General features: G+C 37.3%; 1 protein-coding gene across 1 annotated transcript; it reads right to left on the bottom strand.

The window, feature by feature from the left end:
• Positions 1 to 10,260: 10,260 nt before the first annotated feature.
• LOC307128421 (fibronectin type III domain-containing protein 7-like) lies at positions 10,261 to 24,246 on the bottom strand. The gene is made up of 12 exons (XM_079820269.1): positions 23,991 to 24,246; positions 23,081 to 23,338; positions 20,099 to 20,356; positions 17,537 to 17,788; positions 17,181 to 17,435; positions 16,695 to 16,952; positions 15,505 to 15,756; positions 15,159 to 15,413; positions 13,928 to 14,188; positions 12,970 to 12,999; positions 12,770 to 12,810; positions 10,261 to 10,951 (listed from the first exon to the last, which is right to left on the bottom strand). Exons 1-11 carry the CDS (start codon positions 24,208 to 24,210, stop codon positions 12,779 to 12,781), a joined length of 2,331 nt encoding a protein of 776 aa, XP_079676395.1. The 5' UTR covers positions 24,211 to 24,246; the 3' UTR covers positions 10,261 to 10,951; positions 12,770 to 12,778.
• Between the last annotated feature and the right edge of the window lie 1,197 nt (positions 24,247 to 25,443).

Below are 25,443 nucleotides of genomic sequence, written 5' to 3'. Positions count from 1 at the left end.
TAAAAATACAACCTGAGAAAGACAACCTTAGAGAAGGCAGGTAGATTTACTAACTTAAGGGCTTAGAGTGATGCAGGAACTAGAACAATTCTGCCACCTGATACCACATGACCTTCCATTAAATCTCGGCCTCAATAGACTGCACAGCTCATTTAATCTACATGACAGTAATTCCTGGGTGTGTTTCTCCTCAGACTTCCTACACCGTGAGAGGATGTCTGCTCTTCTCCCAGAGGACTGGATCAGGTGTGAGCGTGACCTTTGAGAGAGGGCATCTTTACCTGTTTCAAAGACGTAGCTGCCATCGGAGGTGCTTTCACAGTTAGCAATGGCTGTAATCCATACAGAGTATCGTTCTCCACAGTTCAGCATCGGGATCTGGCAGGTGGTGCCAATGGATGTGCAGTTAAGCGACCGGCCTTGGCCATCTGTTATGACTGCACGGTACGACATGGCACCAAACACTGCATTCCAGCTAACCGTTGCCATGGCAGTAACGCAGCTGTACACCACCGAGATGGAGGAAACTGTTGCAATGGCTGAAAAGACCAAGAAGTGACATGTTAAGAGTTCTGCAAATCCAGACGCTGAAAAGACTAGCGCCGGTTTATGTTTAGTTTTGTTTCTGGTCTAGAAAATGTCCTTTTTCTTGAAGAAAGGCTAGTCTAGAAGCATTCAAAACACATCAGTGCATACATCTATTGTTTTATCTTTACGGTTTCATTCAAAGATTTCACTCTGCTTCATCCTTATGTAGGTGCGACTCACTGGAAGTTGTGTAGGTGAAGTTTGCAGGCTCTCCTGGTTCCAGGAACATGTTGACGGATGCAATCCCTATTGTGTATGTTAAACATGGCTGCAGGCTTGAGATATTCACAGCGGTACCGGTGACATTCCTAAGAGGAACGGCAAGCTTATTATTGGCCCTGACTGAAAGCTGGTAGAGCAGGACACCTGGGACGCTGAGCCACGATGCGCGAGCCGTACTCGGGGTTAACCCTGTCACGCTCACGCCATCTGGAGGCTGCACCACTGTAGAACAAGAAAGTTATGTGAATGGTCGCTTAATCTTTAATTATAGAAAGGTGAGATTGCATTGACAGGCAACCAAAGCTGCAGTATTGAAAATAGCACAAAACTGGGAAAAACCAAGTACACTTACATGTTCTGATGGTTCTAACAAGACTCTTGGCGCCGAGTCCTGCGGCATTAGAGGAATAAACGTAACAGCTGTATGGGGTATTGTTGCGGAGGTTGTCTACCTGTCCAGTTAGCGTGGTGAATGTGAGGTTATGAGTCTCAATGTGGAACGTTCCATTCACCATCAAAAAGTATTTATCGGCTCCTTGAGCAACGGACCACTCAAACTTGATTGAGGTGCTCGATATTGCTCTCGAATTTATTATTTGTGAGATGGCAGGAACTGCAAGTAAAAAAAAAAAAAAGAAATTACATGAATTGAAAATGAAACAAGTTTGTCAAGATATGTGTGGGTCAATAACTTACCTGTCTGTGCTATCTGGGAGCTGATGCATGTCACAATATTCAACAGAAACACTTTAAAAGTCACTTGATAAATGCGTCCCGGTTGTAAGCCTTGGACCAGTTTCTCCACAGTGGACGGAGAGAGTGCTGGAATAGAAACAGGTGATGTGTTGGTTGAATTCACAGCCCTGACATCCAGAACATAGTTTGTCGCTCCTTGATAATAGTTCCATTTTACAAGGAGAGTCGATGCACTGGGTGATCTGATTGATGTTATGTCACAGCCTGAAGGAGACAAAAAAATTACAATAATTAGTCACTTTAAAATATAATAGTACTAAATAATATAATGTACTAATACAATATATTTAGGTAAATTAACTTCTATTCGTTATTTTTGTTATATTTAAATATTTAGTTAAAAAAATTGTCTTCTGATCTCTCTAAAATAGACAATTTATGACACATAATTAGATGGTATTAATGTACTTGAACTTATTACTAAAATAAATACATATAAATTAATATTAAATACTTACTTGCAGAAGCTTCTTTTATCTAAGAACAAAGAAACATATGATAGTCAACTTAAGCATAAGGTCTTCAAATGTAATAATAATGAACGATAAATCATTAACAAACTATATAATAAATACCTGTGTCAGTGAAAACAGTGTTACAAAGAAGCACAGTGTCCCTGGAAGATGCATCTCTGATTGATGTGTAAGGTGCTAATAATAAGTTAAGGTACATACACTTGCCAATATGGAGAGAAATCTGAAATCTTTTGTGGCACGGTGCATGTATACCTGCTCTGTGAGAACCAATCAGTGCATCCAAAATGAGGACAGGTGGATGCCTCTGGGCTGAAGACATCATCCAAGTATCAGTGTGTGTGTGTGTGTGTGTGTGTGTGTGTGTGTGTGTGTGTGTGTGTGTGTGTGTTTTAACAGCTAAGGGCTAGGCTGGGGGTCTAAGGGTTATTGTTAGACTCATTAAGACCACACACTTTGAAACTAAAGTTCTCTCAAAGTTCTCTCTAACTTAGTTCTCTCTAAGACGATCAGCATTATATTTTAATAATTACTTTATTTGAAAAACATAATGTGCGTAAATGAAGAACATACTGGTGTTTTAGGATTATTTTTGAGTGGGAAATGATATAGGATAGGTTGTTAGTCATTAGGTTTCAGGAAAGCAGGCTCAGTATAATGGAGAGAGTGAAATTCCCATCCTTTAGTGGCCTGCCTCAAGCAATCTGGTGTAATGTTAAAGAACGATTAAATTACTGGATATAAAACACACATTTTCCCCTCTCATTTCACCGTAATTCTGGTTTTAAATTATCCTCTCTAATGATGACGTTGAATTTGTTGGTCTTTCCCATATGTTTTCAGTAAATGGCATAAAAACCTAATTGAATTTAAATTTTCACATTTGACTCACAAGTACATTTGCAGTTTTTTGGGGGAATTTACTTTTAACCCTCATATTATAAATGGCTACATGTTAAGTTGTGTAATTGTGTAGTTGTCTTGTAAAGTAGGCAAATTTGTTTATAAAAGCAAAATTTACATCAAAACTGCATCATTGCAAAACTGTATCTATGCAATTTTTACATGCTCAGCCTATAATTAACACCCTAATGAATGTAACATCATTGAAAACATTGCATTTACCTATAACTAAATGTAAATAACTAAAATTAAATCCATGTATCTATTTTTTAACCATATCATATAGTTATAGATGTTGAAAGAGTTTCAGCGTTAAGAGTTCTAATGTTATAATAAGTATAATATAATCTTATGTCTAAAGCCAGAGTATGGCTTTGTTACTTCAAAATGTAAGAGATCTTCCAAGTGTTTACTGATCTGCATTGAGAATGACGAAAGCAACGGAATGTTTTGCTTTCATCCTTGCGTCTAAAACAGTATGTGCTAAGAAAGATAATGAAGGATTAGAATGTCTTTGTCTGGGTCTCTCTGATCCCAGAAGCAAGAAGCTACGACGGGAAAGTGAATCTGCCTCTTCAATTCAGAGCCTGAAACATACACCCAACTCTGTGTCCAGCCAGCTCAAATTGTTTTGTATGGTTGCTAAGGTCAGTGTCTTTAATGTTATAGCTTTCTTTACTTTAACAAAGGTGGTTTGCCTGAGAATCAATCGTTTCTCTCAGGCCTTCATGATTGTAAGGAAACGATAAAGAATTAAAAATGTCTTTAATTAACCAATGGCTAGTAAATTGTACGATTACAGTCACATGTAATTGAGTTAGAGGCAAGAAAATACGTTATAAGTTAAAATAAGCAGATATAGGGTGTGTATCAATCAATTCCCTAGTTCAGTAGTCAGGACACTGATCAGGGAGTTGGCCATTTTAAAGGAGTAGTTCACTTTCAAATGAAAATTATCCCATGATTTACTCACCTCCAGCCATCCTAGGTGTATATGACGTTCTTTTTTCTGATAAATCTGAGTTATATTAATAAATATCCTGGCTCTTCAAAGCTCTAGCTAAAGGCTTTCTGAAAGCGAATTGGTTTTTGTAAGAAAAATATCCACATTTAAAACTTTATGATGCCTCTCGCAGTTCATAACGTTTATTCTACGTAGTGAATGTAAACAGTCGAGAAGTAAAACGCATGAGTACAGTATCACTATATTGGATCTGTGCATTATATCCTAAAGTGACATCAGCCTAATATTCCTGCTGCTGTCTGCGATTTTAATGTTAATCAAACAACAAACTCGCTGCAAAAAATCACTCAATTGACTAAACAACATTTATAACTTAAATAAGGATTTTAATATTTAATTTATACAGTGAAGAGAGACGATGCAGTGTTATTTTACAAGCTTCAGTGTGTCCCTAGGGGGTTTGTTGTTCGGGAAACTAAGTTTTCAGGTATGTTGCACTGAAATATTGACTCAATGACTGTATTTACCTAAGAAAAAAAAAGTAAATTGATTTACTAATTCGTTCCCACGATTTATAAATCATGCGCACAATTTACTACTTCGTCCCCACTCCCCTCGACTTGCTAAACCACACACACGATTTACTAATTCGTTACCTCGAATTAAATCGTGTGCACAATCTATATATCGAGGAAACAAATTAGTAAATCGTGTGCATGATTTAGCCTACTTTTTTTTCTGCATGTCATGTGCGGGGCTCCGTATTTACCCAAATTCATTGAGAGAATTTTTTTTATTAAGGGCTATAGAATGAATGTCTGGTGTATGCTGCTGATCTTTTGGTCATAGAAGAGATTTATGACAGGGGTTTTCAAACTTTATGATCCCAGGGACCCCCAAATATGATGAACCTTTATGAGGGACCCCCTTCCTAAAATCCATCTATTTTTATGTGCAAAAAACATTTAAACTGTTAGATAAATAGTAAGGGTGACATTATAAATACAATATATTGTTTACCAACTTAAATTGGCTTTTAATGTTGGATGTCTTAAAATATCTTAAAACATTTTCAATTACAAATTATTTGTATAAGCAACTTTCACAATAAATGTATGTAAGCAGCTTAGGTACTGCCTTACAACCCCAGTGAGTGAGATAAAGGGGACTATAGTGAGAAAAACAAACTAAATATACAAATCAAACATATGCAATTCTGTAATGTATACTGCAAGAAAGGAGAGAAACATTTAGAAATTAAACAGTTAGAATATTCAGTAGACTTTTTCCATTTTTGCTTTGTCTTTTTATTCTAAGAAATTTTCTGGGGACCCCTTAGAACCTTCTGGAGGACCCCCGACCCCATTTTGAAAACCCCTGATTTATGAGATATGTTCAAATATGTCTAAAATGAAAACATATTTTAATTGCAGGCTTTGCACTGCACAGTTTGAGACATTGTTGAGATTCACTTAATAGACGCATGTGAGATTATTGGGGCCTTTTGCTCAGAAGAAAAACTTAAACAGGAGGCATAAATGTTCTCGGTGACACTTTATAATGAGGTTTCATTTGTTAACATTAGTTCATGTATTAACTAACATGAACTAACCATGAGCAATACATTTGTTACTGTCTTTGTAAATATTTGTTCCCATTAGTTAATAAAAATACAGCTGTTCATTGTTTGTTCATGTTAGTTTACAGTGCATTAACTAATGTTAACAAATACACATTTTGATTTCAATAATGTATTAGTAAATGTTAAAATCAACATAAACAAATATTAATAAATCATTTAGAAGTGCAATTCATTATTAGTCCATGTTAACTAATGAAGTTAACTAATGAAACCTTTTTGTTAAGTGTTACAATGTTCTCTATTGAATGTCTTTGCTCCCTCAGAGAAACAAAATATAAAAGTATTTATTTACCTGCTATTGTAAAATGTAATCAAGATTCTTTCCCGTGGGATGAATTATCAGTGTCATCGCTGTATGGCACGTGTTTGAGCCCATCTTTGCTATCAGAAGCAATACATGTCTCACGTTTGAGGCATGTTTTAGTCTTCATGTAAGACATGACTGGTCTGGCTCACATTCTGCCCAAATGCTGCTGGAATCTCTATCATAGTGCTTTTGTCAGCAATGTTATTGTTATATTTATGCATTTGGCTCACACTTTTATCCAAAATGACACTTTACAATAAAGTTCATCAGTTAACTTTAGTTAACTACATAGTTAACAAGAACAAATAACAAACTGCACTTTTAAACCATTTATTTATCTTTGTTAATGTTAATTTCAACATTTACTAATGCATTATTAAAATATTGTTAACATTAGTTAACAAAGATTAACTAATGCTGAACAGAGGTGTTGTTCATGGTTAGTTCATGTTAACTAAAGTTAATTCAACCATATTGTAAAGTGTTACCAATTACTTATATTGCACTCATGGTATTTAGTTTATCAGAATATGTGTTGTTTGGTCAATTTTCCACTTTAGTTCACATCATATACTAACTAACCCAAAAGTATTAAAGGGGTGGTTCTGTGTTTTTTTTCTAGGCTTGGTTGTGTTTATGGGGCGCAGTATAACATGTCTTAATACTTAATACTTCTTATATTTTACCTTTATTCCACACCGCTGTCTCCACTGTCCTTTGAACGGCTCGTTTGCTTCCTGCTTCTATGAAGCCCATCCCTCCGGAAAACGCAACGGTCTTAGATTGTTTAGATGGCCAAATCTAGTTTGTAGTTCTGCAACAGCTCTCTCTCTCTTTCGTAATGACTGCGACGTGGCCTCGCCCACTTTGTTGCGTGTTCGCGGGGACAGTGTTTATGTTAATAGCAAGGGTTTATGATGTCACCAACCCGGGAAGAAGCTTGTTGTAGTCCAAACCGACCATTTTTGTAGGCAATAAACTGCCATAACTTTAAAAGACAATATCTCCGTTTGCATTGAACTTTCAGCGCTGTAACTTTGCAGATAGTGTTCATGCTCAAGCAACACACTAACTAAAGTTAAAAAAGTGAAATTGCATGCAACCACCCCTTTAAACTTTGATGTTTGTGATGATTTAATGTCTCACATCAGGTGACTTCTTGCAGCACCACTTAAAAGTTCAGTAATCTTTTATTTTATTTTCTTGGAAATATCTGGTTTATTTTGTCATTAATAGATTTTAAAGTCTTGCCCATGCAAAAACAAATGCCATAACGCTTGATTGTTGCAGAACTTGCCAAGTTGTTTCATAGTAGCAAGGTTGTTCTGGGTGGTTTAGATGTTATGTGGTTACAGGGTGTGGGTGGCTGTTAACTGGCTCCAAATCTCTAAGGCCCAGTTCTTCAAAACATTCAATCTGGATCAAAATTATCTGAATTTGGAAATCCCATGTTTTGCTATCCAGGATCAGGTAATCCATCTTACTTGACCAGTAGTAAGACCAGTAATTTCCTGCAACTCAAAACTGAAAAACTGAATTTTTAATTATTGGACAAAAAAGCTCCACAAGTAGTAACCTAGAATACTGTCTAACACTTGATGGCTGCTCTGTCAAGTCCTCGTCGTCAGTGAGGAACCTGGGTGTGCTCTTTGATACCAATCTTTCGTTTGAAAGCCACGTTTCTAGCATCTGTAAAATTGCATTCTACCATCTTAAAAATATATCTAAATTACGGCACATGCTCTCAATGCAAAATGCTGAACAGTTAGTTCATGCGTTCATGACCTCAAGGTTAGATTATTGTAATGCTCTACTGGGTGGTTGCCCTGCTCGCTTAATAAACAAACTCCAGATGGTCCAAAACGCAGCAGCTCGAGTTCTTACTAGAACCAGGAAGTATGACCATATTAGCCCAGTTCTGTCAACACTGCACTGGCTGCCTATTAAACATTGCATACATTTTAAAATCTTGCTAATTACTTACAAAGCACTAAATAGTTTAGCTCCCCAGTACTTGAACAAACTCTTAACACATTATACTCCATCACGTCTACTGCGGTCTCAAAATTCTGGCCAGTTGATAATACCGAGAATATCGAAATCAACGGCAGGCGGTCGATCCTTTTCCTTTTTAGCACCTAAACTCGGGAAGCAGACACACTCTGATAGTAATCTACGCTAATGATAGTCTCTCTGTTTTATCCCGAGGTTTACTGCAGTCAGCCGGATCCGGGCCGGATCCAGATCAGATGGTGGACCTGCGCCCAGACAAGACCAACGCATGACCCTGAAGTGTCTGCAGAGACCGTGTCAATTAGACTCCCCCTGAAATTGCCTTGTCGACACGGCATCCTCAATAAACCCGTCTCCGGCGTGACGACTCCGATTGTTCGAATATTAAAATTTAATAACTGTTAAATCGATATGTCATCCTCAATAAACCCGTCTCTGGCGTGTTGCCTCCGATCCTTCGAATATTGCACTTTTGAACAACCGATTTTCAAGATTTGATCCAATCCGATATCCAAAATCCGATCAGTTTACCTTTGAACAACTGGCCCTAAAATATTCTGGTCTTTAATGTCCATGGAATAGTCCCAGACTAAAACGCATGTTTGAGGGTTTTTTTTTACTGAAAGCAACTTGCTTAATATGTCAGTGCCATTCATTTGTCTCAAGATGCACACCAGCACACATTTTAACCCAAATGCTAGGTTCAGCCTGCTGAGTCATTTCTGTTTAATATTTTTACCATGTGCTGGGCCACTGAAAAATGGTGGGTTATTTTTGTTTAACCCAAATGCTGGATTCAGCCTGCTGGGCCTTTTTTTTTTGGGTTATGTTTTTAAATATTTTTATCTAGTGCTGGGTTTTTCTGTAACTTTTTCTTTTTTCTTCTGGGTCATCACGCTGGGTCAATGTAACCCAATGTTGGGTCGTCTGACTCAGTGCCAAACCGGTTAAAACAGGACACATTTGTCAACGGTCATTTTGTGTTCTGTTCTGAGACAAAACGTCCTGAGGGCACGGGGAAACTTCCTGAATAAAATTAAGGTTTGTATTACATTGTATTCCTATCGAATTATTACTGCACAAAGAGAAAAATGTGTAGTCTCACATTTACCTTTTTGTTTACATGTTAGTCACAGTCTGCTGGGGAACGCAAGCCGGCCACCATAAGGTTTCACCTCCCGCCAAACGAATGCGCGTCCAGGGCTGGAAAATGATGCGACATCGCTGTCCTCACTGACTATAATTGCAGTGCTGTTGACATTGGGCACTATAGCGTCTGTGGTCGCGCTATGCGTTTGATAGATTGAAACTTAAATGTCTGACAGACGGTTGGACAGAGATGGCATATGGTAAAGCTGTTTTTTAAATGTAACTTTTCAAAACATGAAAATATTGTCATTTAATGAACTGAAACAGCCTAGCAGTTTTCTTCCCACAGATTCCCATTGGCTGTTGCTGTTCCTGTCACGTCCTAAAACATTAACTAAATATTTTTGAGTATTTTATGACTGTAAAAGACTGACTTTCCATTGAATAAAAATATTGTATATGAACTGTTCCTGTCCTATATAACAGATATTTTAGAGTGCACTTTTATTATTTAAAATGAAAAACCTTCCATATCAAACTGACTGACCCAGCACTTTCAAAAAACAACCCAACAAGCTGGGTAAAAAGAACCCAGCACGTGTTCTATCCAATATTTACCCAGCATTTTTTTTTAGAGTGAAGGCACATTTATAAAAGCTATTTAAATGTACTATAGTACTAAAGGCTTAATCTAAGCCCTGTCTGTGAAACTTGAGGTATCACTCAACTGGTGCCGGGTAAGTTACTAAGGTTTAATATTTATGGTTTGGGGTGTGTTCAAATCAAGTGTTACTAATAGTAATGCTGATCTTAGTGACACTAAATATGGTGTTATGTAAGAGAATATAATACCTCATGGTGTGTTGGTTTTCATGAAGGAGATGATAACAGCTCAAGAACAATATTTTCATGACGTAGCTGTGTGATGCCATGTCTTTGAGGGATTTTGCAGCTTAAATGATAAAGTTTCCCATCTGGATTTCATTTATAAATAGATGTGCCATTACATAGATACAAAGATATGCAGAGCCTCATGTTTATCTTCATTACAAATACAGACAATGTTTCTGCATCATCAACTGATAAATGTGTCGTGTGTGCATTCATCTTTTAGTTTACAATCCTTTACGGACAACATATTTAATCAGTCTAAAGAATGAATGCATTAGCTTAGCAGCCCTAAAACATTTCCTTTAAAATAAATATATAAATTGTTGTAAAATTAGGCTATTTGTGAAAATAAAAAAGTGGGAAAATATTTAAGAAAACTGAAATCTTAATAAAAAATATATTCTCAAAACGTAATGCTTCATGCTGTTTATTAAGAGTGCTAAAGGCTGCTATTGTATTGCGGTTCTCAGGCTGTAGGCCATAAGTAAACATACATATTATGCAAATTCAATGTAATATATCATCCAAAAGACACATGACCTGGGGCGGACACTGAACCTGAAACTTCTGCTGTTCATGATTCTCAATAACCTTCTTCAAAAGAGTTCCGCCCTGTATATAACACACATGACCCCGGTCCACTCCTTTGGAGGCTTGCTGCTTAGGGGACTTCCTACAAATGCTTAATGTGTTGTTTAAATCATTACGCTATATTAACATAAAGATTTTTAACTTGTGAGATCAATTTTTCTTGTGATATTATGATATTACTCATTAGTTTCTAGACATAGAAACTATATTTGGGCTTGGCATGCTATGAATATTGGGAAATTACAGAATAAATGCAAAACATCAAAATAAAAAAAGAAAGTGTATATATAAAATATGACACATTTAGAAATGGTTAACAATTTGATTGAAATATATATTTTTGTATTCATCTTTTAAAGTTCTTAAAGATGCAATTACATTTTCACATTGAGCCAATTGTTTTTGCTATTTCTGGCAAACATTAAGAATGTGGCAAGATGAAAGCGGTGAGAAGAAAAAGCGCTGTTGTCTGTGTTGATGACGTCAGAGCTCCATTTGCTTTCATCCCTGCCCTTTAACAGAAGACAAAAAAGACATGAGAACCGGACATTTGTGGGTGGCCCAAGTTTGATCATATACACACTGAAAATGTATATGGCCTATACATCATTCATGTCACGTCAAGTCTTTAGTTTCATGTAACCATGCTACACACACACACACACACACACACACACACACACACACACACACATATGTATATATCGAACAGGCATAACATTATAACCCCCTTTTGCTGCCAAAAACAGCCCTGACCCATCGAGGCATGGACTCCACTAGACCCCAGAAGGTGTGCTGTGGTATCTGGCAAGATGTTAGCAGCAGATCCTATAAGTCCTGTAAGTTGTAAGGAGGTTTGTTCAACATGCCACAGGTGCTCGATTGGATTGAGATCTGGGGAATTTGAAGGCCAAGTCAACACCTCAAACTTCGTTGTGCACCTCAAACTATTCCTGAACCATTTTTGCTTTGTGGCAGGGCGCATTATCCTGCTGAAAGAGGCCACAGCCACCAGGGAATACCGTTTCTATGAAAGGGTGTACATGGTCTGCAACAATGCTTAGGTAGGTGGTACGTGTCAAAGTAACATCCACATCAATGGCAGGACCCAAGGTTTCCCAGCAAAACATTACCCAAAGCATCACACTGCCTTTGCCGGCTTGCCTTCTTCCCATAGTGCATCCTGGTGCCATATGTTTCCCAGGTATGATGTAAAAGAAAACGTAATTCATCAGACCAGGCCACCTTCTTCCATTGCTCCGTGGTCCAGTTCTGATGCTCACGTGCCCATTGTTGGTGCCTTCGGCGGTGGACAGGGGTCAGCATGGGCACCCTGACTGGTCTGCGGCTATGCAGCCCCCCCATACGCAACAAACTGCGATGCACTGTTTATTCTGACACCTTTCTATCGAAACTAGCATTAACTTCTTGAGCAATTTTTAACTACAGTAGCTCGTCTGTTTGATCGGACCACATGGGCCAGCCTTCTTTCCCAATGTGCATCAATGAGCCTTGGCCATCCATGACCCAGTCGCCGGTTCACCACTATTCCTTCCTTGGATCACTTTTGATAGATACTGACCACTGCAGACCAGGAACACCCCACAAGAGCTGAATAATCAGTGTTATTCACTACACTTGTCAGTGGTCATAATGTTATGCCTGATCGGTGTATATGTAATGTGCAATATCATACTGTGCCTAAAGAGCATGTTTTTCATGAAAACTATTTTGTACTTTGTTTCATATACATATAGAAATATATACTATGATAAATATAGTAGTCCTAAAAATAGGATTTCTTTTAGTTTTTTTAGGTGACAAACATTTTTGATAGACTTACATATATCATATCTGAAGACGTTTGACTAAGATGCACATCTGGGGCCAGTTGCATACACAAAGCTTCTATGATAAGACTGCGTCTTAAGAACTAGTATGACCAACTAGCTTAGTAAGGGGTAATCAGTTTTTGGTATCTAATAAGATCAATCTACATTTTTATGTAACTGACTTAAAAAAAAGTTCTGAACAGTCTTAAAGAAAAAAAAAAATAGATGACTAACTCGTAAGACTAATCTTAGCAGTTTATGCAACCGGCCCCTGGATTCCGAACAGTGCAAGTGTCATATTTTATTGTTACCAACTGTTCAATAAACCTTTCTGAGATGTCCACGTTGACATGATATGCTTTATGTTATGGTGGACACAAAGGCCTCCAGTTTCAAATGCCCTGGGTAAATCTGTCCCATGAGACTCTGCATCTGTGTGTGTGTGTGTTAGTGATGACAGTAAATGTAAACGTTCATAATTTATGTGCAAAAACTCACAATAGGGTTCTAGTCCACGCTCCTCCGGCCTCGATAGATCACTGCAGATACACAGAAAGAGCAGTTATGTAGCACTGAGTCATAAGGGAGGTGCTTAGGAGAGCTTGTATAAATTTATATATAAAAATATATATATTTTAATGTATTAATATTTTATAAAAAATATATGTTTCTAGATAAGTTTCAATGCAAATACACACCCATTCCCACTGTGTTTCCAGAGCAGGATACTGAAAGACAAGGAAACATGGAAATCAGTCCATATACATGTAGGGCCCTATCATACACCCAGCACAATGCAACGGCAGGCGCAATGCAAGCGTTTTTTGCTAGTTTCAGCCCGATGCAGTTTTCATTTTCACGTCCAGCGTCACGTTGTTTAAATAGCAAATGGACTTGCGCCCATCTATCCGCCCATGGACGTGCTGCTGGTCTGCAAACGAGGAGTGTTCAGATTTATTGTTGGCGAGTTGTTATTTTGAGGCAACTGAGAACCACTGCGCCACTGACCAACCAAAACCTGGTCTAAAGTCAATAGCGCAGTATTTGTTGTGTTATTTAAAGGGCGCGTTAGTAATATGCGCCTATAGGCGGGTCCACAACACGCGTACACTCTGTTTATTACACACACAGGGACGCGCAGCAGCACACAAACATTTTTAAATATTAAAAATAAAAGGATTCTTCTCTGGAGAAGTCTTCAGTCTTTCCACACGGAAATTGTAAATATCGAATCCGCCATGGTACAAAGCGCAACTGGCTTTTAAAGGGAATGGGAGATGAGACTCTGAGTGGTTTATTTCACGTTACACCCAAAACACACCCATGACTCATTAAGAGACTAGGTACAATTCTTTTGGACCATGCCTGGCGCGCTGACCATTTTTTTGGTGGATTCGGACACGCCCTAAGTGCACCTGCACCATGCACTAAAAATAAGGCCTTTGAAATGCCTTACTGTAGCTCAAGCGCTAGCAATGTCAAGCCCCTGGATTCCCAGGGAAAGCAAGAACAGATAAAATATGTTCCTTGAATGCATAGTCGCTTCGGATAAAAGCGTCTGTCATGCATAAATGTAAATATTTTTTAATTATATTGTATGTCATTAAACAATAATAAAATATATTTTTTGGAAGATAAAGCAACATCTTTTTGTACCTGAGTAGAGTTTTCTGGGGCAGAATGTGACCTTCGAACCCTCCTGTGTTAGGGGGGCGACCACGACGGTGTACACTTCCCCACACATGATGTTGGAGACGTCACATGCGGTAGCCCCTTGAGTTGTGCTGCAGGTGTAGTTAGATCTGGTGCCGTACAGGTCGGCTGTGTAGTTGTACAGGCCGGGAGAAGAGCGCCAGTACACCCGCAGAGTGTTGTTAGCCATGCGGTAGAGTTTTACGCTGGATGGACAACACGCGCCTGAGAAAGGTCACAGATAAAGGAAATGAGATGGGAAAGTGGAAGGTGCAGAAATTAAGTGCAAAAATGACTCTGAAAAAAAATTATTTCATCACTTGCTATCCCTCAAGTTGTTCCAAAACTGTATTATTTCTGTTGAACACAAAAGAAGACATTCTGAAAAATGTTGGTTGCTGACCCCCATCGACTTCCATAGTATGGGGGAAAAAATACTATTGTCAATGGGGCTGTAACTGTTTGGTTACCAACATTTTTCAGAATATCTTCTTTTGCGTTCAGCAGAAGAAAGAAACTCATACAGGTTTGGAACAACTTGAGGGTGAGTAAATGAGTGAACTATCCCTTCTTCAAGTATGTTTATGTTGAACTGAATATTACGTTTTATGTGAGAATGGTTTTAAGATTGATATACATTTTGTGTGTTTACCATGGTACGTTTTTGTATATGGCATACCATATGCACACTACTATCTTTTTTAATGTCATTTTGTTGTGTTTCCTGAAATGAGGCCCATAAGATATAAGTCGTATTTGCTGTCATTTATTTTCCATTTTAAATATCACTTTAGACATTAGATGAATCAAATGCCACATTATCTGCTTTTAATTCTTTATACCTCACAAGAGTATTTACTTATTTTATATTTTTGTTATTATGAATGCTTGATTTATTATTTAGTTTTTTTGTATTATTATTAATTTCTATTTTTAATTTGTAATGTTTTTTGTCTTTTTGTTTTCTTATGTAAAGTGCATTGAGAAGCTACCTTAATAATGCTATATATATATAACATTTTTATGAATACAATTGATTTTTAAGTAAGAGCACAAGCACTTTTCAAGTCTGTTGGTTTTTCAAATTTAAATCACTAGAAAAAAGGACACCAGGATGAATCAAAAGCACCATTACCATTAACCAGTCATGTAGTCACATATGTTAAATCTGTCATGAGAAAACCACTTAACTCACTTGAGGAGAAACCGTGGTAACTGCACTCTGCTTTATGTCCAGTCATACTAAAAGCCTCCAGTGATACATTGTAGCTTGTGCCACATGTGATGCATCCCAACAGGCAGTGGCTGTCCATGGTGTGACATTTGGCATGACCTCTGGGGGACGTCAAAGACGTGACATAGGACTGTGCCCCTATGGCAGTTGACCAAGTGACGTTCGTCATGGACTGGGTGACCTGTTCAACAGTCAGAGTTTCAGGACAACAGGGTCCTGAAGAGAGATAGGGGACATTTTTATATCGCTGGACCATTTTTAACTATAAATATCTGTCTCCAGATGTTTTCCATCTTCACTACTGCACCTGTTTCCAGGGGAATGGAGTAGCTGGGAAGACTCTCTCCTGCTGCGGTGGTGGCGTAGGCGCTGACCTCATATGTGGATCCACAGGACACGCTGATGTAACAGGAAGTGCCGCTGGACGAGCAAGTGAGTGAGCCGGTGTAACCTATGGCGATCACGCTGTAGTTGGCCTGAGTGTTTGTAGCTGTCCAGAACACCTCCACCATGGAAGAGTTCACCTGAGTCACGTTGAGGATCACAGGGGCACAGGGAGCTGAAAGAGAATAAGCAGCATTTCATACAAATGGATTCCATGTTACAGTGATGGTATTATATACTTGGCAATACTGTGGTACTTTGAAATATACCATGGTACTGAAATAAATGTCACATTTTATAAGACTTTGCATGGTTTGGTTCCACATGATCTGTCAGAGCCTTTAATTCTATTAAATAATTGTGTTTTGTGTTTCTTTGATTATTAATAATTTCAAATTTTTCTACCTATGTTAATGTTTTATAAATTATTCTTTATGTTTATTGTTTATATTTTTTATTATTCTTTATTATATTTAATTTCATATCTATTTTTGTCTGAAGGCACTATATATTAAAATATATATATTTCTAACAATAATAATAATAGTAATTATTATTAGTATTATTATAACATGGTATTTTTGGAAGTATGTTGAGTACCATGTGAATACAATACAAATAATAATAATTATTATTATTATTCTTGTTGTATATACACATGGTAAAAAAAAAATACCACGGTACTGCTTTGGTAAATGTACTACAAAACATGGTATTGCCTTGGTACTTTTTTGTATATTATGACATATTGCACACTATCTTTTTTTGTATTTTGGTTTTCTTATGTAAAGTGCATTGAGAATCTACCTTTAATGGCACTATACATGAAAACAAATATTCTTAATTTATATAAATATCATTAATAATAATAATAATTGCTACTACATAGCATTTTGGAAGTACTTTGAGTCCCATGTAAATACAATAATAATACTTGTATTAGTAGTAGTAGTATTGTATTTACATGGTACTCAAAGTACTTCCAAAATAATACCATGGAACTACTATGTATAAATGAACAACAAAACATGGTATCACTGTTTTGTATGAGGCATATTGCACACTAGTATCTTGTGGGCTCATGTGCAAATTAGCACTTTTTTGTCTGTGTACCTGTTCGGCGTTTATGTGCACTACAGGTGTTGTTGCATCCTTGTATCTCACTGCAGGGCCGCACCACCACGCTGTACAAACTGTCGCAGGTGAGATCAGAGAGTGCGCACACAGGAGCCGTGTCGTTGCAGTGGATCCATTCACTTCCATCTGCAGCGATCGTCTCGTATAACTCAGCTCCTCGAACTTCTGACCATGAGATCTCTAAAGTTTCTGTGGAAATCAGTGACACGGACACATCCTCTGGACAGCACGGGACTGAGGACAGAGAGAGAGAGAGAGAAGTTTCTCATATTTGATTTTCTTTCATACAAGCTTAGATTTATTTGTGTAGCAAAACTTTTACATAAAAGTGATATATTAGTGTGTGTACTTACTTACATATGTCTTTTGACTGAAATGTCTATATTTTACAAAATATGTATATTTGGAGTCAGTAAGATATATATATGAATAAATGTAAATCTGTCTGTGTAAAGTACAAACTTGTAGTATAGTTGACTGTTTGTCCTGGTGGACTGGACCCAGCCAGGTTGTAAGAAAATACGCTTGAGAGGTACGTGTATCCGCACTTGCACTGGAAATAGCAGGCCCTGCTGGTGGTGTTGCAGTTTTCCTCTAAGCCATCATCGCTCTTCACGTAGGCTATGTAGTAATCCACCCACGGAACCTCAGACCACCTGACGGAGCAGTTCCCTGTGGTCACCTCCTCAATCCAGACCGATTCAGGAGGACATGGGACTGAAAATGATTCAAAGAAGATGACAACCAACTGCACAACTCTTCATTAATGTGTATGTGTGGTTTTCATATGTGTGCATTCATGTGTGAGTAAAATATACATGTCAGAAGGTCCTCTGGGTTTGAAGGGTCACTGGTTCCGGCCTGGTTCGATGCTACAACGATGATGGTGTGGTTCTGGCTGCAGCTGAGCGGACTGATTATGCAGTAGAGGTCTGAGGAGCTGCAGTTCTGGCCAGTTGAGCTCACAGCAAAGTATGTGTTGGCGCCATGGACTGACTCCCAGATCACCACCAGATCGATAGAACGACCTGGCGTCAATTGAACCTGCACATCTCCCGGGACAGGAGGACCTGTAGAGAGTGGAACAGAGAAAGAAAAGTTGTGAATTTAATGTTTTAAACATTTTACAAACTTTACAGAGCATATCTCGTACATAGAGTAACACTTTGGTTAAAGGGATACTCTTCACACACACAAAAAAAAAGTACCCTTGTGCAGTCCCAGTCCAGATGTATATGACTTTCTTTCCTCAGCTTAAAGGTGCACTATGTAACATTTTTTCAGTAAAATATCCAAAAACCACTAGGCCAGTGTTATTATTTTGTTCAGTTGAGTACTTACAATATCCCAAATGTTTCCAACTATTTGTAAATGATGAGAAAATTGCTATTTTAACCAAGGAACCGGGACGTGTGAGGGAGTCGCCTCTCAATTGCGTCATATCTGCGTTACCCTTGGTTTCCAGCTTTACTCTTATTGCAGTGTGCAACAAGTGTCATAGCAGCCGCAGAGTGAACGTAACATCATTTTCATAACATCATTAACATCACTAACAACAGCCGGCGACTGTGGCATAATAAAAGTCCCGCTGCTCGCGAGGCATGTGTTGTGTTCATCTTATTAACAATCGCTCCAGTGGCCTAGCTCAGCTTCCACAACACTCGGTCCTGCTCTGCTTCATACTATAGTAACGTTAATAATCGCAACAATGAACATGATTTCTGCTCGAGTCCTATCCTGATTCTTTTCCACCGGCTGTGAGGGGAAGACCACATGTCCCAAGATTCTGCGCTCAAACTTGGCATCATCAAATTACGCCTTTGTTTTGAATAGGTGACCTCTAGCGGACGGAAAAGTTACATAGTGCACCATCCATCTCTGTCAATCCATTTAATGCAAGTGAATGGGTCTCTCAAAGTTGACGATTCAAAAACCATGCAAAACAAACACGACGATAATCCATACAAACCCAGTCTTCTGAAGCGAAACAATAGGTATATGTGAGACAAATACTAACATTTTAACCTTTCTAAACTATAAACCATCCCTTCTGGCCAACTGTCAAACATTGTTTAAGTTTGAGCTTGACGTAAACTACAACGTTGTGAAGCGTGAACTTATGAAACTCACGCGGGTGTTGATGATTACGATGCAATGCAAAGCAATGGTTTAGAGTTTAAAAAGTTTAAAATATATGTATTTTTCTCACATAAACCTATTGTTTCAATTCAGAAGACATTGATTCATTAACTGGGTTCGTATGGATTACCGACATGTTTGTTTTGCGTGTTATTTGAAGCGTCAACTTTGAGGAACCCATCCACAAATTTTTCCCTTTAAAAACGAAATGGGAACATTTGTAATGCTTAACATGGCGGCTGTAGGAAACTAAAGGCCTGTTCACATCAAGAAGGATAACTATAATAATAACAACACTGCCGTTCAAAATTTTTTGATTGGTAATATTTTTTATGTTTTTAAAATACAAAATAATTACTGTAATATTGTGAAATATTATTAAAATGTTAAATAATTGTTTTCTATTTGAATATATTTTCAAATGTAATTTATTTCTGTGATACAAAGCTGAATGTTCAGCATCCCTACTCCAGTCTTCAGTGTCACATGATCCTTCAGAAATTCTAATATGATGATTTGCTGCTCAAGAAACATTTATGATTATTACCAATGTTGAAAGCAGTTGTGTAAAACATCTTTTTTATGATTCTTTGATGAATAGAAAGTTCAAAAAAGTATTTAGTATTTAGAACAGTATTTATCTGAAATAGAAAGCTTTGGCAACATTGAACTACCTTCCAAAGTTTTGGGTCAGTAAGAATTTTTTTTGGGGGAAAAACTTATTCAGAAAGGATGCATAAAAATGTATTCAGCAAGGATGCATTTAATTGATCAAAAGTGACAGTAAAGTCACTTATACTGTTACAAAAGATTCTATTTTAAATAAATGCTGTTCTTTTGAACTTTCTATTCATCAAAGAATCCTGAAAAAAAATGCACAGCTGTTTTCAACATTATAAATGTTTCTTGAGCAGCAAATCATTATATTAGAATGATTTCTGAACTGCAGTTTTCCCGTCTGCCGTGTTAAATGCTCAAGCTCTTTAAAGCAGGATTTTGATTTGCTGACAAAAAAAATCATTCTGAAAGTGATTCCAAATAAATTGTTCTTCTGTGCAGTTATAGTTACAGTTGTGGTGTGTACTCTTCTATTGTTTTATTTTGAATGATTTAAATTTTTCATTTCTTTATCCTTTTAGTTATAGTTCTTGATGTGAACTGGCCTTAAGTCCTGCTTCTTTCAATTTAATTTTCATAAAAAAAGACTTATTATATTTAAAATTCTATTAATGAGTACTTACGTGTGATTTGGCTGATGGTGTTGTAATCTCCTTGTTTACCATCAGGATCCCAGGCATTGCCCATGATGGAGTAGGTAGTGCCAGGCTGAAGGCTACTAAACGTCACGTTGGTCTCAGACGTGTTGAGTCTGACCCGCGTGTCTGAACCCTCCATGATCATGACTAAGGTGTACAACACAGCATTGTTCACTGGATTCCAGTTGATCACAATGGTGTCACTGCTGGGGGAGCTGGAACGCAGATCTGGGGCCACCAGCACTGCAGAGAAAGAAAAAATAAATCAATAATTTTAACTGGACAGAAGGAATGGAAAGAGTTCACACAAAAATTGAAATTCTGTCATCATTTACTCACCCTCAATTCATCCAAACCCGTAAGACTTTTGTTCATCTTCAGAACACAAATTATGATTTTTTTTAATGAAATCTGAGAGCTTTCTGTCTCTCCATTGACAGCTACACAAACTGAAACTTTGACGCTTCAAAAAGTTCATAAAGAGATCGTAAATCTAATCCATATGAATTGAGCGGTTTAGTCCAAATTTTCTGAAGAGATGAGATCGCTTTAAATGATGAACAGATTGAATTTAGGCTTTTATTCACATATAAACATTTGTTAACTTACATATCAGTTGTGTTTAACGGAAGATCAAGCATGTTTGCTTGACACTCAAGAACCAATGAGGTTCCTTCTCGTGTGTTACACAGCACATTTGAGCTTCTGCCTTATTGGGAGGCTAAACCTACCCCTAACCGTTAGACACACGTTGGAAACGTTATTTCCACTTTTCGAATATTAGTTTGGCAAAAAGATGATTCGAACCTGGGATCGATTTGCGTCAAAACTTTCTGCCATGTGTCTTACCCCTACATTATTGCCACTGTTAACAATTCAGTGTCTTCCGTAATTTTGTCTGCCTCAACCAGAGGTCATTTGCCAACAAGGCCAAGTGTGTCCGAATGCGTCCCGCAGTACTTCAAACTTTTTAAGCTTCACTATCGCCACCTAGTGATAAGGAAAACAGATCATATAACATAGATCGCCAGACGGCATAGTCATTCTGTTTATTTTCGTCAGTTTTTAAAAGTATTTTAATTAAAAAACTCTACAGTATTTTTTTTTATTTTTATGGAAGAGGTAGGTTAGGCTAAGGTTTGGGTGTGTTTTTTTAGCTATAATTACCATGAGTCTGTATTAATTTGATAGTATACTTTATTGTATGTACTAATACTTATTCAGATTCAAAAGCAATATAAGCTCGTCTTACAAACATTTAATACATGAAAAATAAAATAATTTTAGTCAATGACATCCATGCTTGCGGGAGGTGTAACTTCTTGTAATAGGCGTAATTTGAAGGGGCGTGGTTTGTAGTTCTGCAGAATACAGACAGACCCTTCTCAACAAGGCAGGTTATTTTCACTTAGTGTAAATAGACACTCCGTTAATTAAAAGGCACCAGAATACAGAAAATGGCATCTACTCCGGTACATTTTTTTTCTGGGGGAGGACCCCACCTACATTTGTCTTTGCTTCCGATGCACATGAATAAAAGCCTAAAAAATATATATGTTTATCCTATAAAACAATCAAGTCTCTTCAGAAAATTTTGACTAAGCTGCTTGATTCATATGGATTAGTTTTACGATCCCTTTATGAACTTTTTGAAGCGTCAAAGGGGTAGTTGCATAGACTGTCAATGGACGGGCAGAAATCCCTGATATCATTAAAATCATCTTCGTTTTTGTTCTTTGCGAAAATGAATGAAAGTCTTACAGGTTTGGAACGACATGAGGGTGTGTAAATGATGACAGAATTACAATTTTGCTTGGAACTAACCAACAATCCGAGAGCATCAGCAAATGCAAAGACTAAACAATTACTGCCCCTGGTGGTGAGTTTCGATCATTACAGCTAAAAAAATCCTGCCCCAATTAATACACTACATTATGAACCATTAGTTGAAATATTTATTGTGATATGTACCAATTCTAATCTTGTGATCAAATATATTATTAGATTTAAAATGATACTAAAATGTCTGATAGGGACAGATATAGAGCTTGAGAGGAAAGTAACCTGCAGTGTGTCTGTAAGGTGAAATGGGATAGAGAGAATGTTCTGTTGTTATATATGAAACTTTATGAAATTCATCCTTCTTATGTTAAGTCAATCCATTCCTTGGGGAGAGGCGACAGCCTAGTTCTCATGGTTTATCTTTTCATACAGTTTTGGGTATAAAGTCCAACTAAAGATGTAGTTACCGTCAACAGTTTGTAGAGCCAGAGGTACCAACTCTGCACAATAGCTGGAGTAAACAATACTGTGTTATTGTTACAGGTTTTAAATACCAATTCATTGTCGACCAAACAGGGACTAGGGCTCAGTTTTCATTATTTTCAATGGTGTGTAGTCTGTAGTAAATTAGCTTTATATAAAGATGTCTGTTTTGGTTGGAAGGATACACGGCACACTTTTTATTTAAGCTTTTTAGTGTTATGACATAAATTGGAGGGCAAAACTTCATACATAACATATATTATGTAGTAAAACTGAATTCACTTTAAAATGGTTTGCTGGTTTGAGCTGGCCACCAAGTTCAAGTGGTCAGACTGGTCAGTCTGGTCTGATTTGATGGTGTTAAGAAGGGTTTTGGTGCTGGTTGTTTTGGCTGGTTAGGCTGGGAGACTAGCTAAATCAGTTTAACACTAGTTTCCCCAGAACACCACCCTAGGCTGGTTCAAACTGTTTTGTTTCTGTCACAAAACAGCAGGGATGTTAGCTCTTTTTAAAATATAAAAACGCCCATATTTTAATCGAAAGGCATTTTTAAATTTACATTTACATTTAGTCATTTAGCAGACGCTTTTATCCAAAGCGACTTACAAATGAGGGCAATAGAAGCAACTAGAGCAGTCAAGGGCAACAATCAAGCAGAAGATGTTTTAATTAAAGTCTGGAGTCAGCTTACAGTTGGTTTACCTGTCTTAGTGCTCACGGGCAGAGAAGGCTGACTCCTTCCCCCAGTGTTGACGGACATCACGCTGAGGGTGTATTGGATATAAGGCAGCAGATTCATCACTGTCCCGGGGGAAGTTACCACCGGGGTTTCAGAGAAGAACCCATCCTCGGTCTCTGCTCGGATGATGTAGCCGGTGGCACCAAACACTGGACCAAACTCCACTGTGATGCTGTCACTGCGTTTAGAGTAAGCCTGCTCTATGAAGGGAATCTCAGGAGCTGACGGGACACAATACAAAAACATAATAATATATAAATATAATAATTATCATTAATTATAAATAATTAGCAATAGCTTAATTTCTAGAAATAGATATGAATTATTAATTTCATAATGATGTTAGATCAAAGCACTGTAATTTTAATTTTTTTAATTTAATTTGTAGAGAACTTATCACAAGAGATTACAGCTTAAAGTGCTTTATGAATAAATGGAATAAACAAATAAATAAGTAAATTGTAATGTGCCCTTTATGAAGATTGCGGCTCAAAAGTGTTTTTACATTTGGTTCCCACAATGTGAATATTGTTACATAATTTATATAGCCTAAATAAATAAATATTAAAGACAGTAGTTCAACGTGCTAATGTATGTAAAACTTAATGTGTTAATTAAATTATGTAATTATTAAATAAAATAAATAATACAATTATATACATATTAAAACATATATTTACATGATATTTATTTTATTTCATAATAATTGTAATATTTAACACAATTTAAAATGTATCTAATAAAATTTATATTCAAATTATTGTTATTTTTAAGAGATCAATTAAAAAGTCACCTTTCTAAGACCACAAAAAAAGCCTTTTGAATCGGTGTCATTATCATGGTAGCTCGTGCAGATGTCAGAGGTCACCTCACCTGTTGTCTCCTCCGTTTCGGCGCTGCTGAGCACGTTCACCGCGTTGTCCATGGCTTCGACCCGCATCCTATACACAGTGTTCGGGGACAAAGAGTTAACAGAGCCCATGACCGTGCTGCCGCTAAACTGCGCGAACACCGACGGCTCTGGGGAGTTTTTCGGCGTGGCGGTGATTTTGTACGAGCTCGCGCCGGTATGTCCGCTCCAGCGTACCGTCATGCTTTTAGAAGTGACGGTGAACACGGATAACGTGATGTCTGCAGAGAGAGAATAGCATGATAATCATAGTACTGTTTTTTTTTTTATCATGCTAGCTAAAAGATGAAAACACAACATTCCACATAATGGGTGCCTTGTCAATTTTTTAAAGTAGAATTTTATATTTTTGACAAGATTTGACATGTTGACAGCTTTGTGGTTATAATTCATCCATTACTATTGTGTATTTAAACGATAATTTAATGCTACAAATAACCAGTTTTCAGTATAGGACAAATATTGAAGGTCTCCTACCATTTGCTGTGCATATCTGTAAATTAAGAGCAGAAATACAACAAATCATTTTTAAAATATATTAAACATATTAGAAAGCATCCATTCTTCCTTGCTTATTTCAGCGGCAACTATTACTCTGTCATTTGGTATTATGTGCCATTAGTGGCCAAGGAGGCTCATTTGAGCATCACTCAGCACAGATTTTAGATCCAAAGCTATTTTTTTTTCCTATCCAGCATGAAAGCATGTACAACTACACAACTTGACAGTAGTATAATAAAATGACTATTGTTCTGTGCAATACAAATAACCTGTTTTTAAAATATATAACTGTTTATTAAGAATCTCAATATGCTTTTAAACTCTGTTCCATTAATGCACAGTTAAACCATAACTTATTGTATGTGTAAAGAAAGCAGAATTGTTATTCTTACCTGTGGCACGATGATCATCAATAAGACGATATTAAAAATATGTAAATATTTCGACTCCATGTCTCAAGTTTGGTTCTGTTCAGCTGCCTTTAGGGCACACTTCCTTCTGCTGATTTGACTCTCTATTTCTGCAGGGTAATGGCTGTGGCTTACGTTCTGTTTTTTTCCTATTACCGTCCAACAGGTATTTTATTGTTCTGGGAGCAGCGAGTGTTCACGTTTGCCCCCTCCCTCTGTCAGGAAGAGAGAGAGAGGACCTATCAGCGCTGGAGGACGACACACACGGGTACGCATCAATACACTTGAGGATAGACAAAGAGATCCACTCTGCCTGATGAATGGGCTGTTCAGCATTGCTTGTTCTATTGTTATCAAATACACAAGACATCAAATGTTCTATTTTAAATATAAACTCAAGACAATACTTCAAAATAAAATAGTATCAATGATATTAATCCCTATTATGAACTGAGAAAGTAGGCTACACATCTGAAAAGAGGCATTTATCATATTACATTCCCTT

This window comes from Gobio gobio, assembly GCF_949357685.1.
Source record: "Gobio gobio genome assembly, chromosome: 6".
Lineage (NCBI taxonomy): Eukaryota > Metazoa > Chordata > Actinopteri > Cypriniformes > Gobionidae > Gobio > Gobio gobio.
The sequence above is the reverse complement of the archived record's forward strand: the minus strand, read 5'-3'. Positions and strand labels throughout refer to the sequence as shown.

Excerpts from the sequence above, each read along its gene's own strand:
- LOC307128421 (XM_079820269.1), bottom strand. The coding sequence starts at position 24,210 with ATGACGGTACGCTGGAGCGGACATACCGGCGCGAGCTCGTACAAAATC. Across the intron at positions 16,953-17,180 it reads AACAGTCAACTATACTACAA|TCCCGTGCTGTCCAGAGGAT; the intron begins GTTTGTACTTTA and ends CTCTGTCCTCAG. Across the intron at positions 12,811-12,969 it reads TGGAAACACAGTGGGAATGG|TGATCTATCGAGGCCGGAGG; the intron begins GTGTGTATTTGC and ends GTGTATCTGCAG.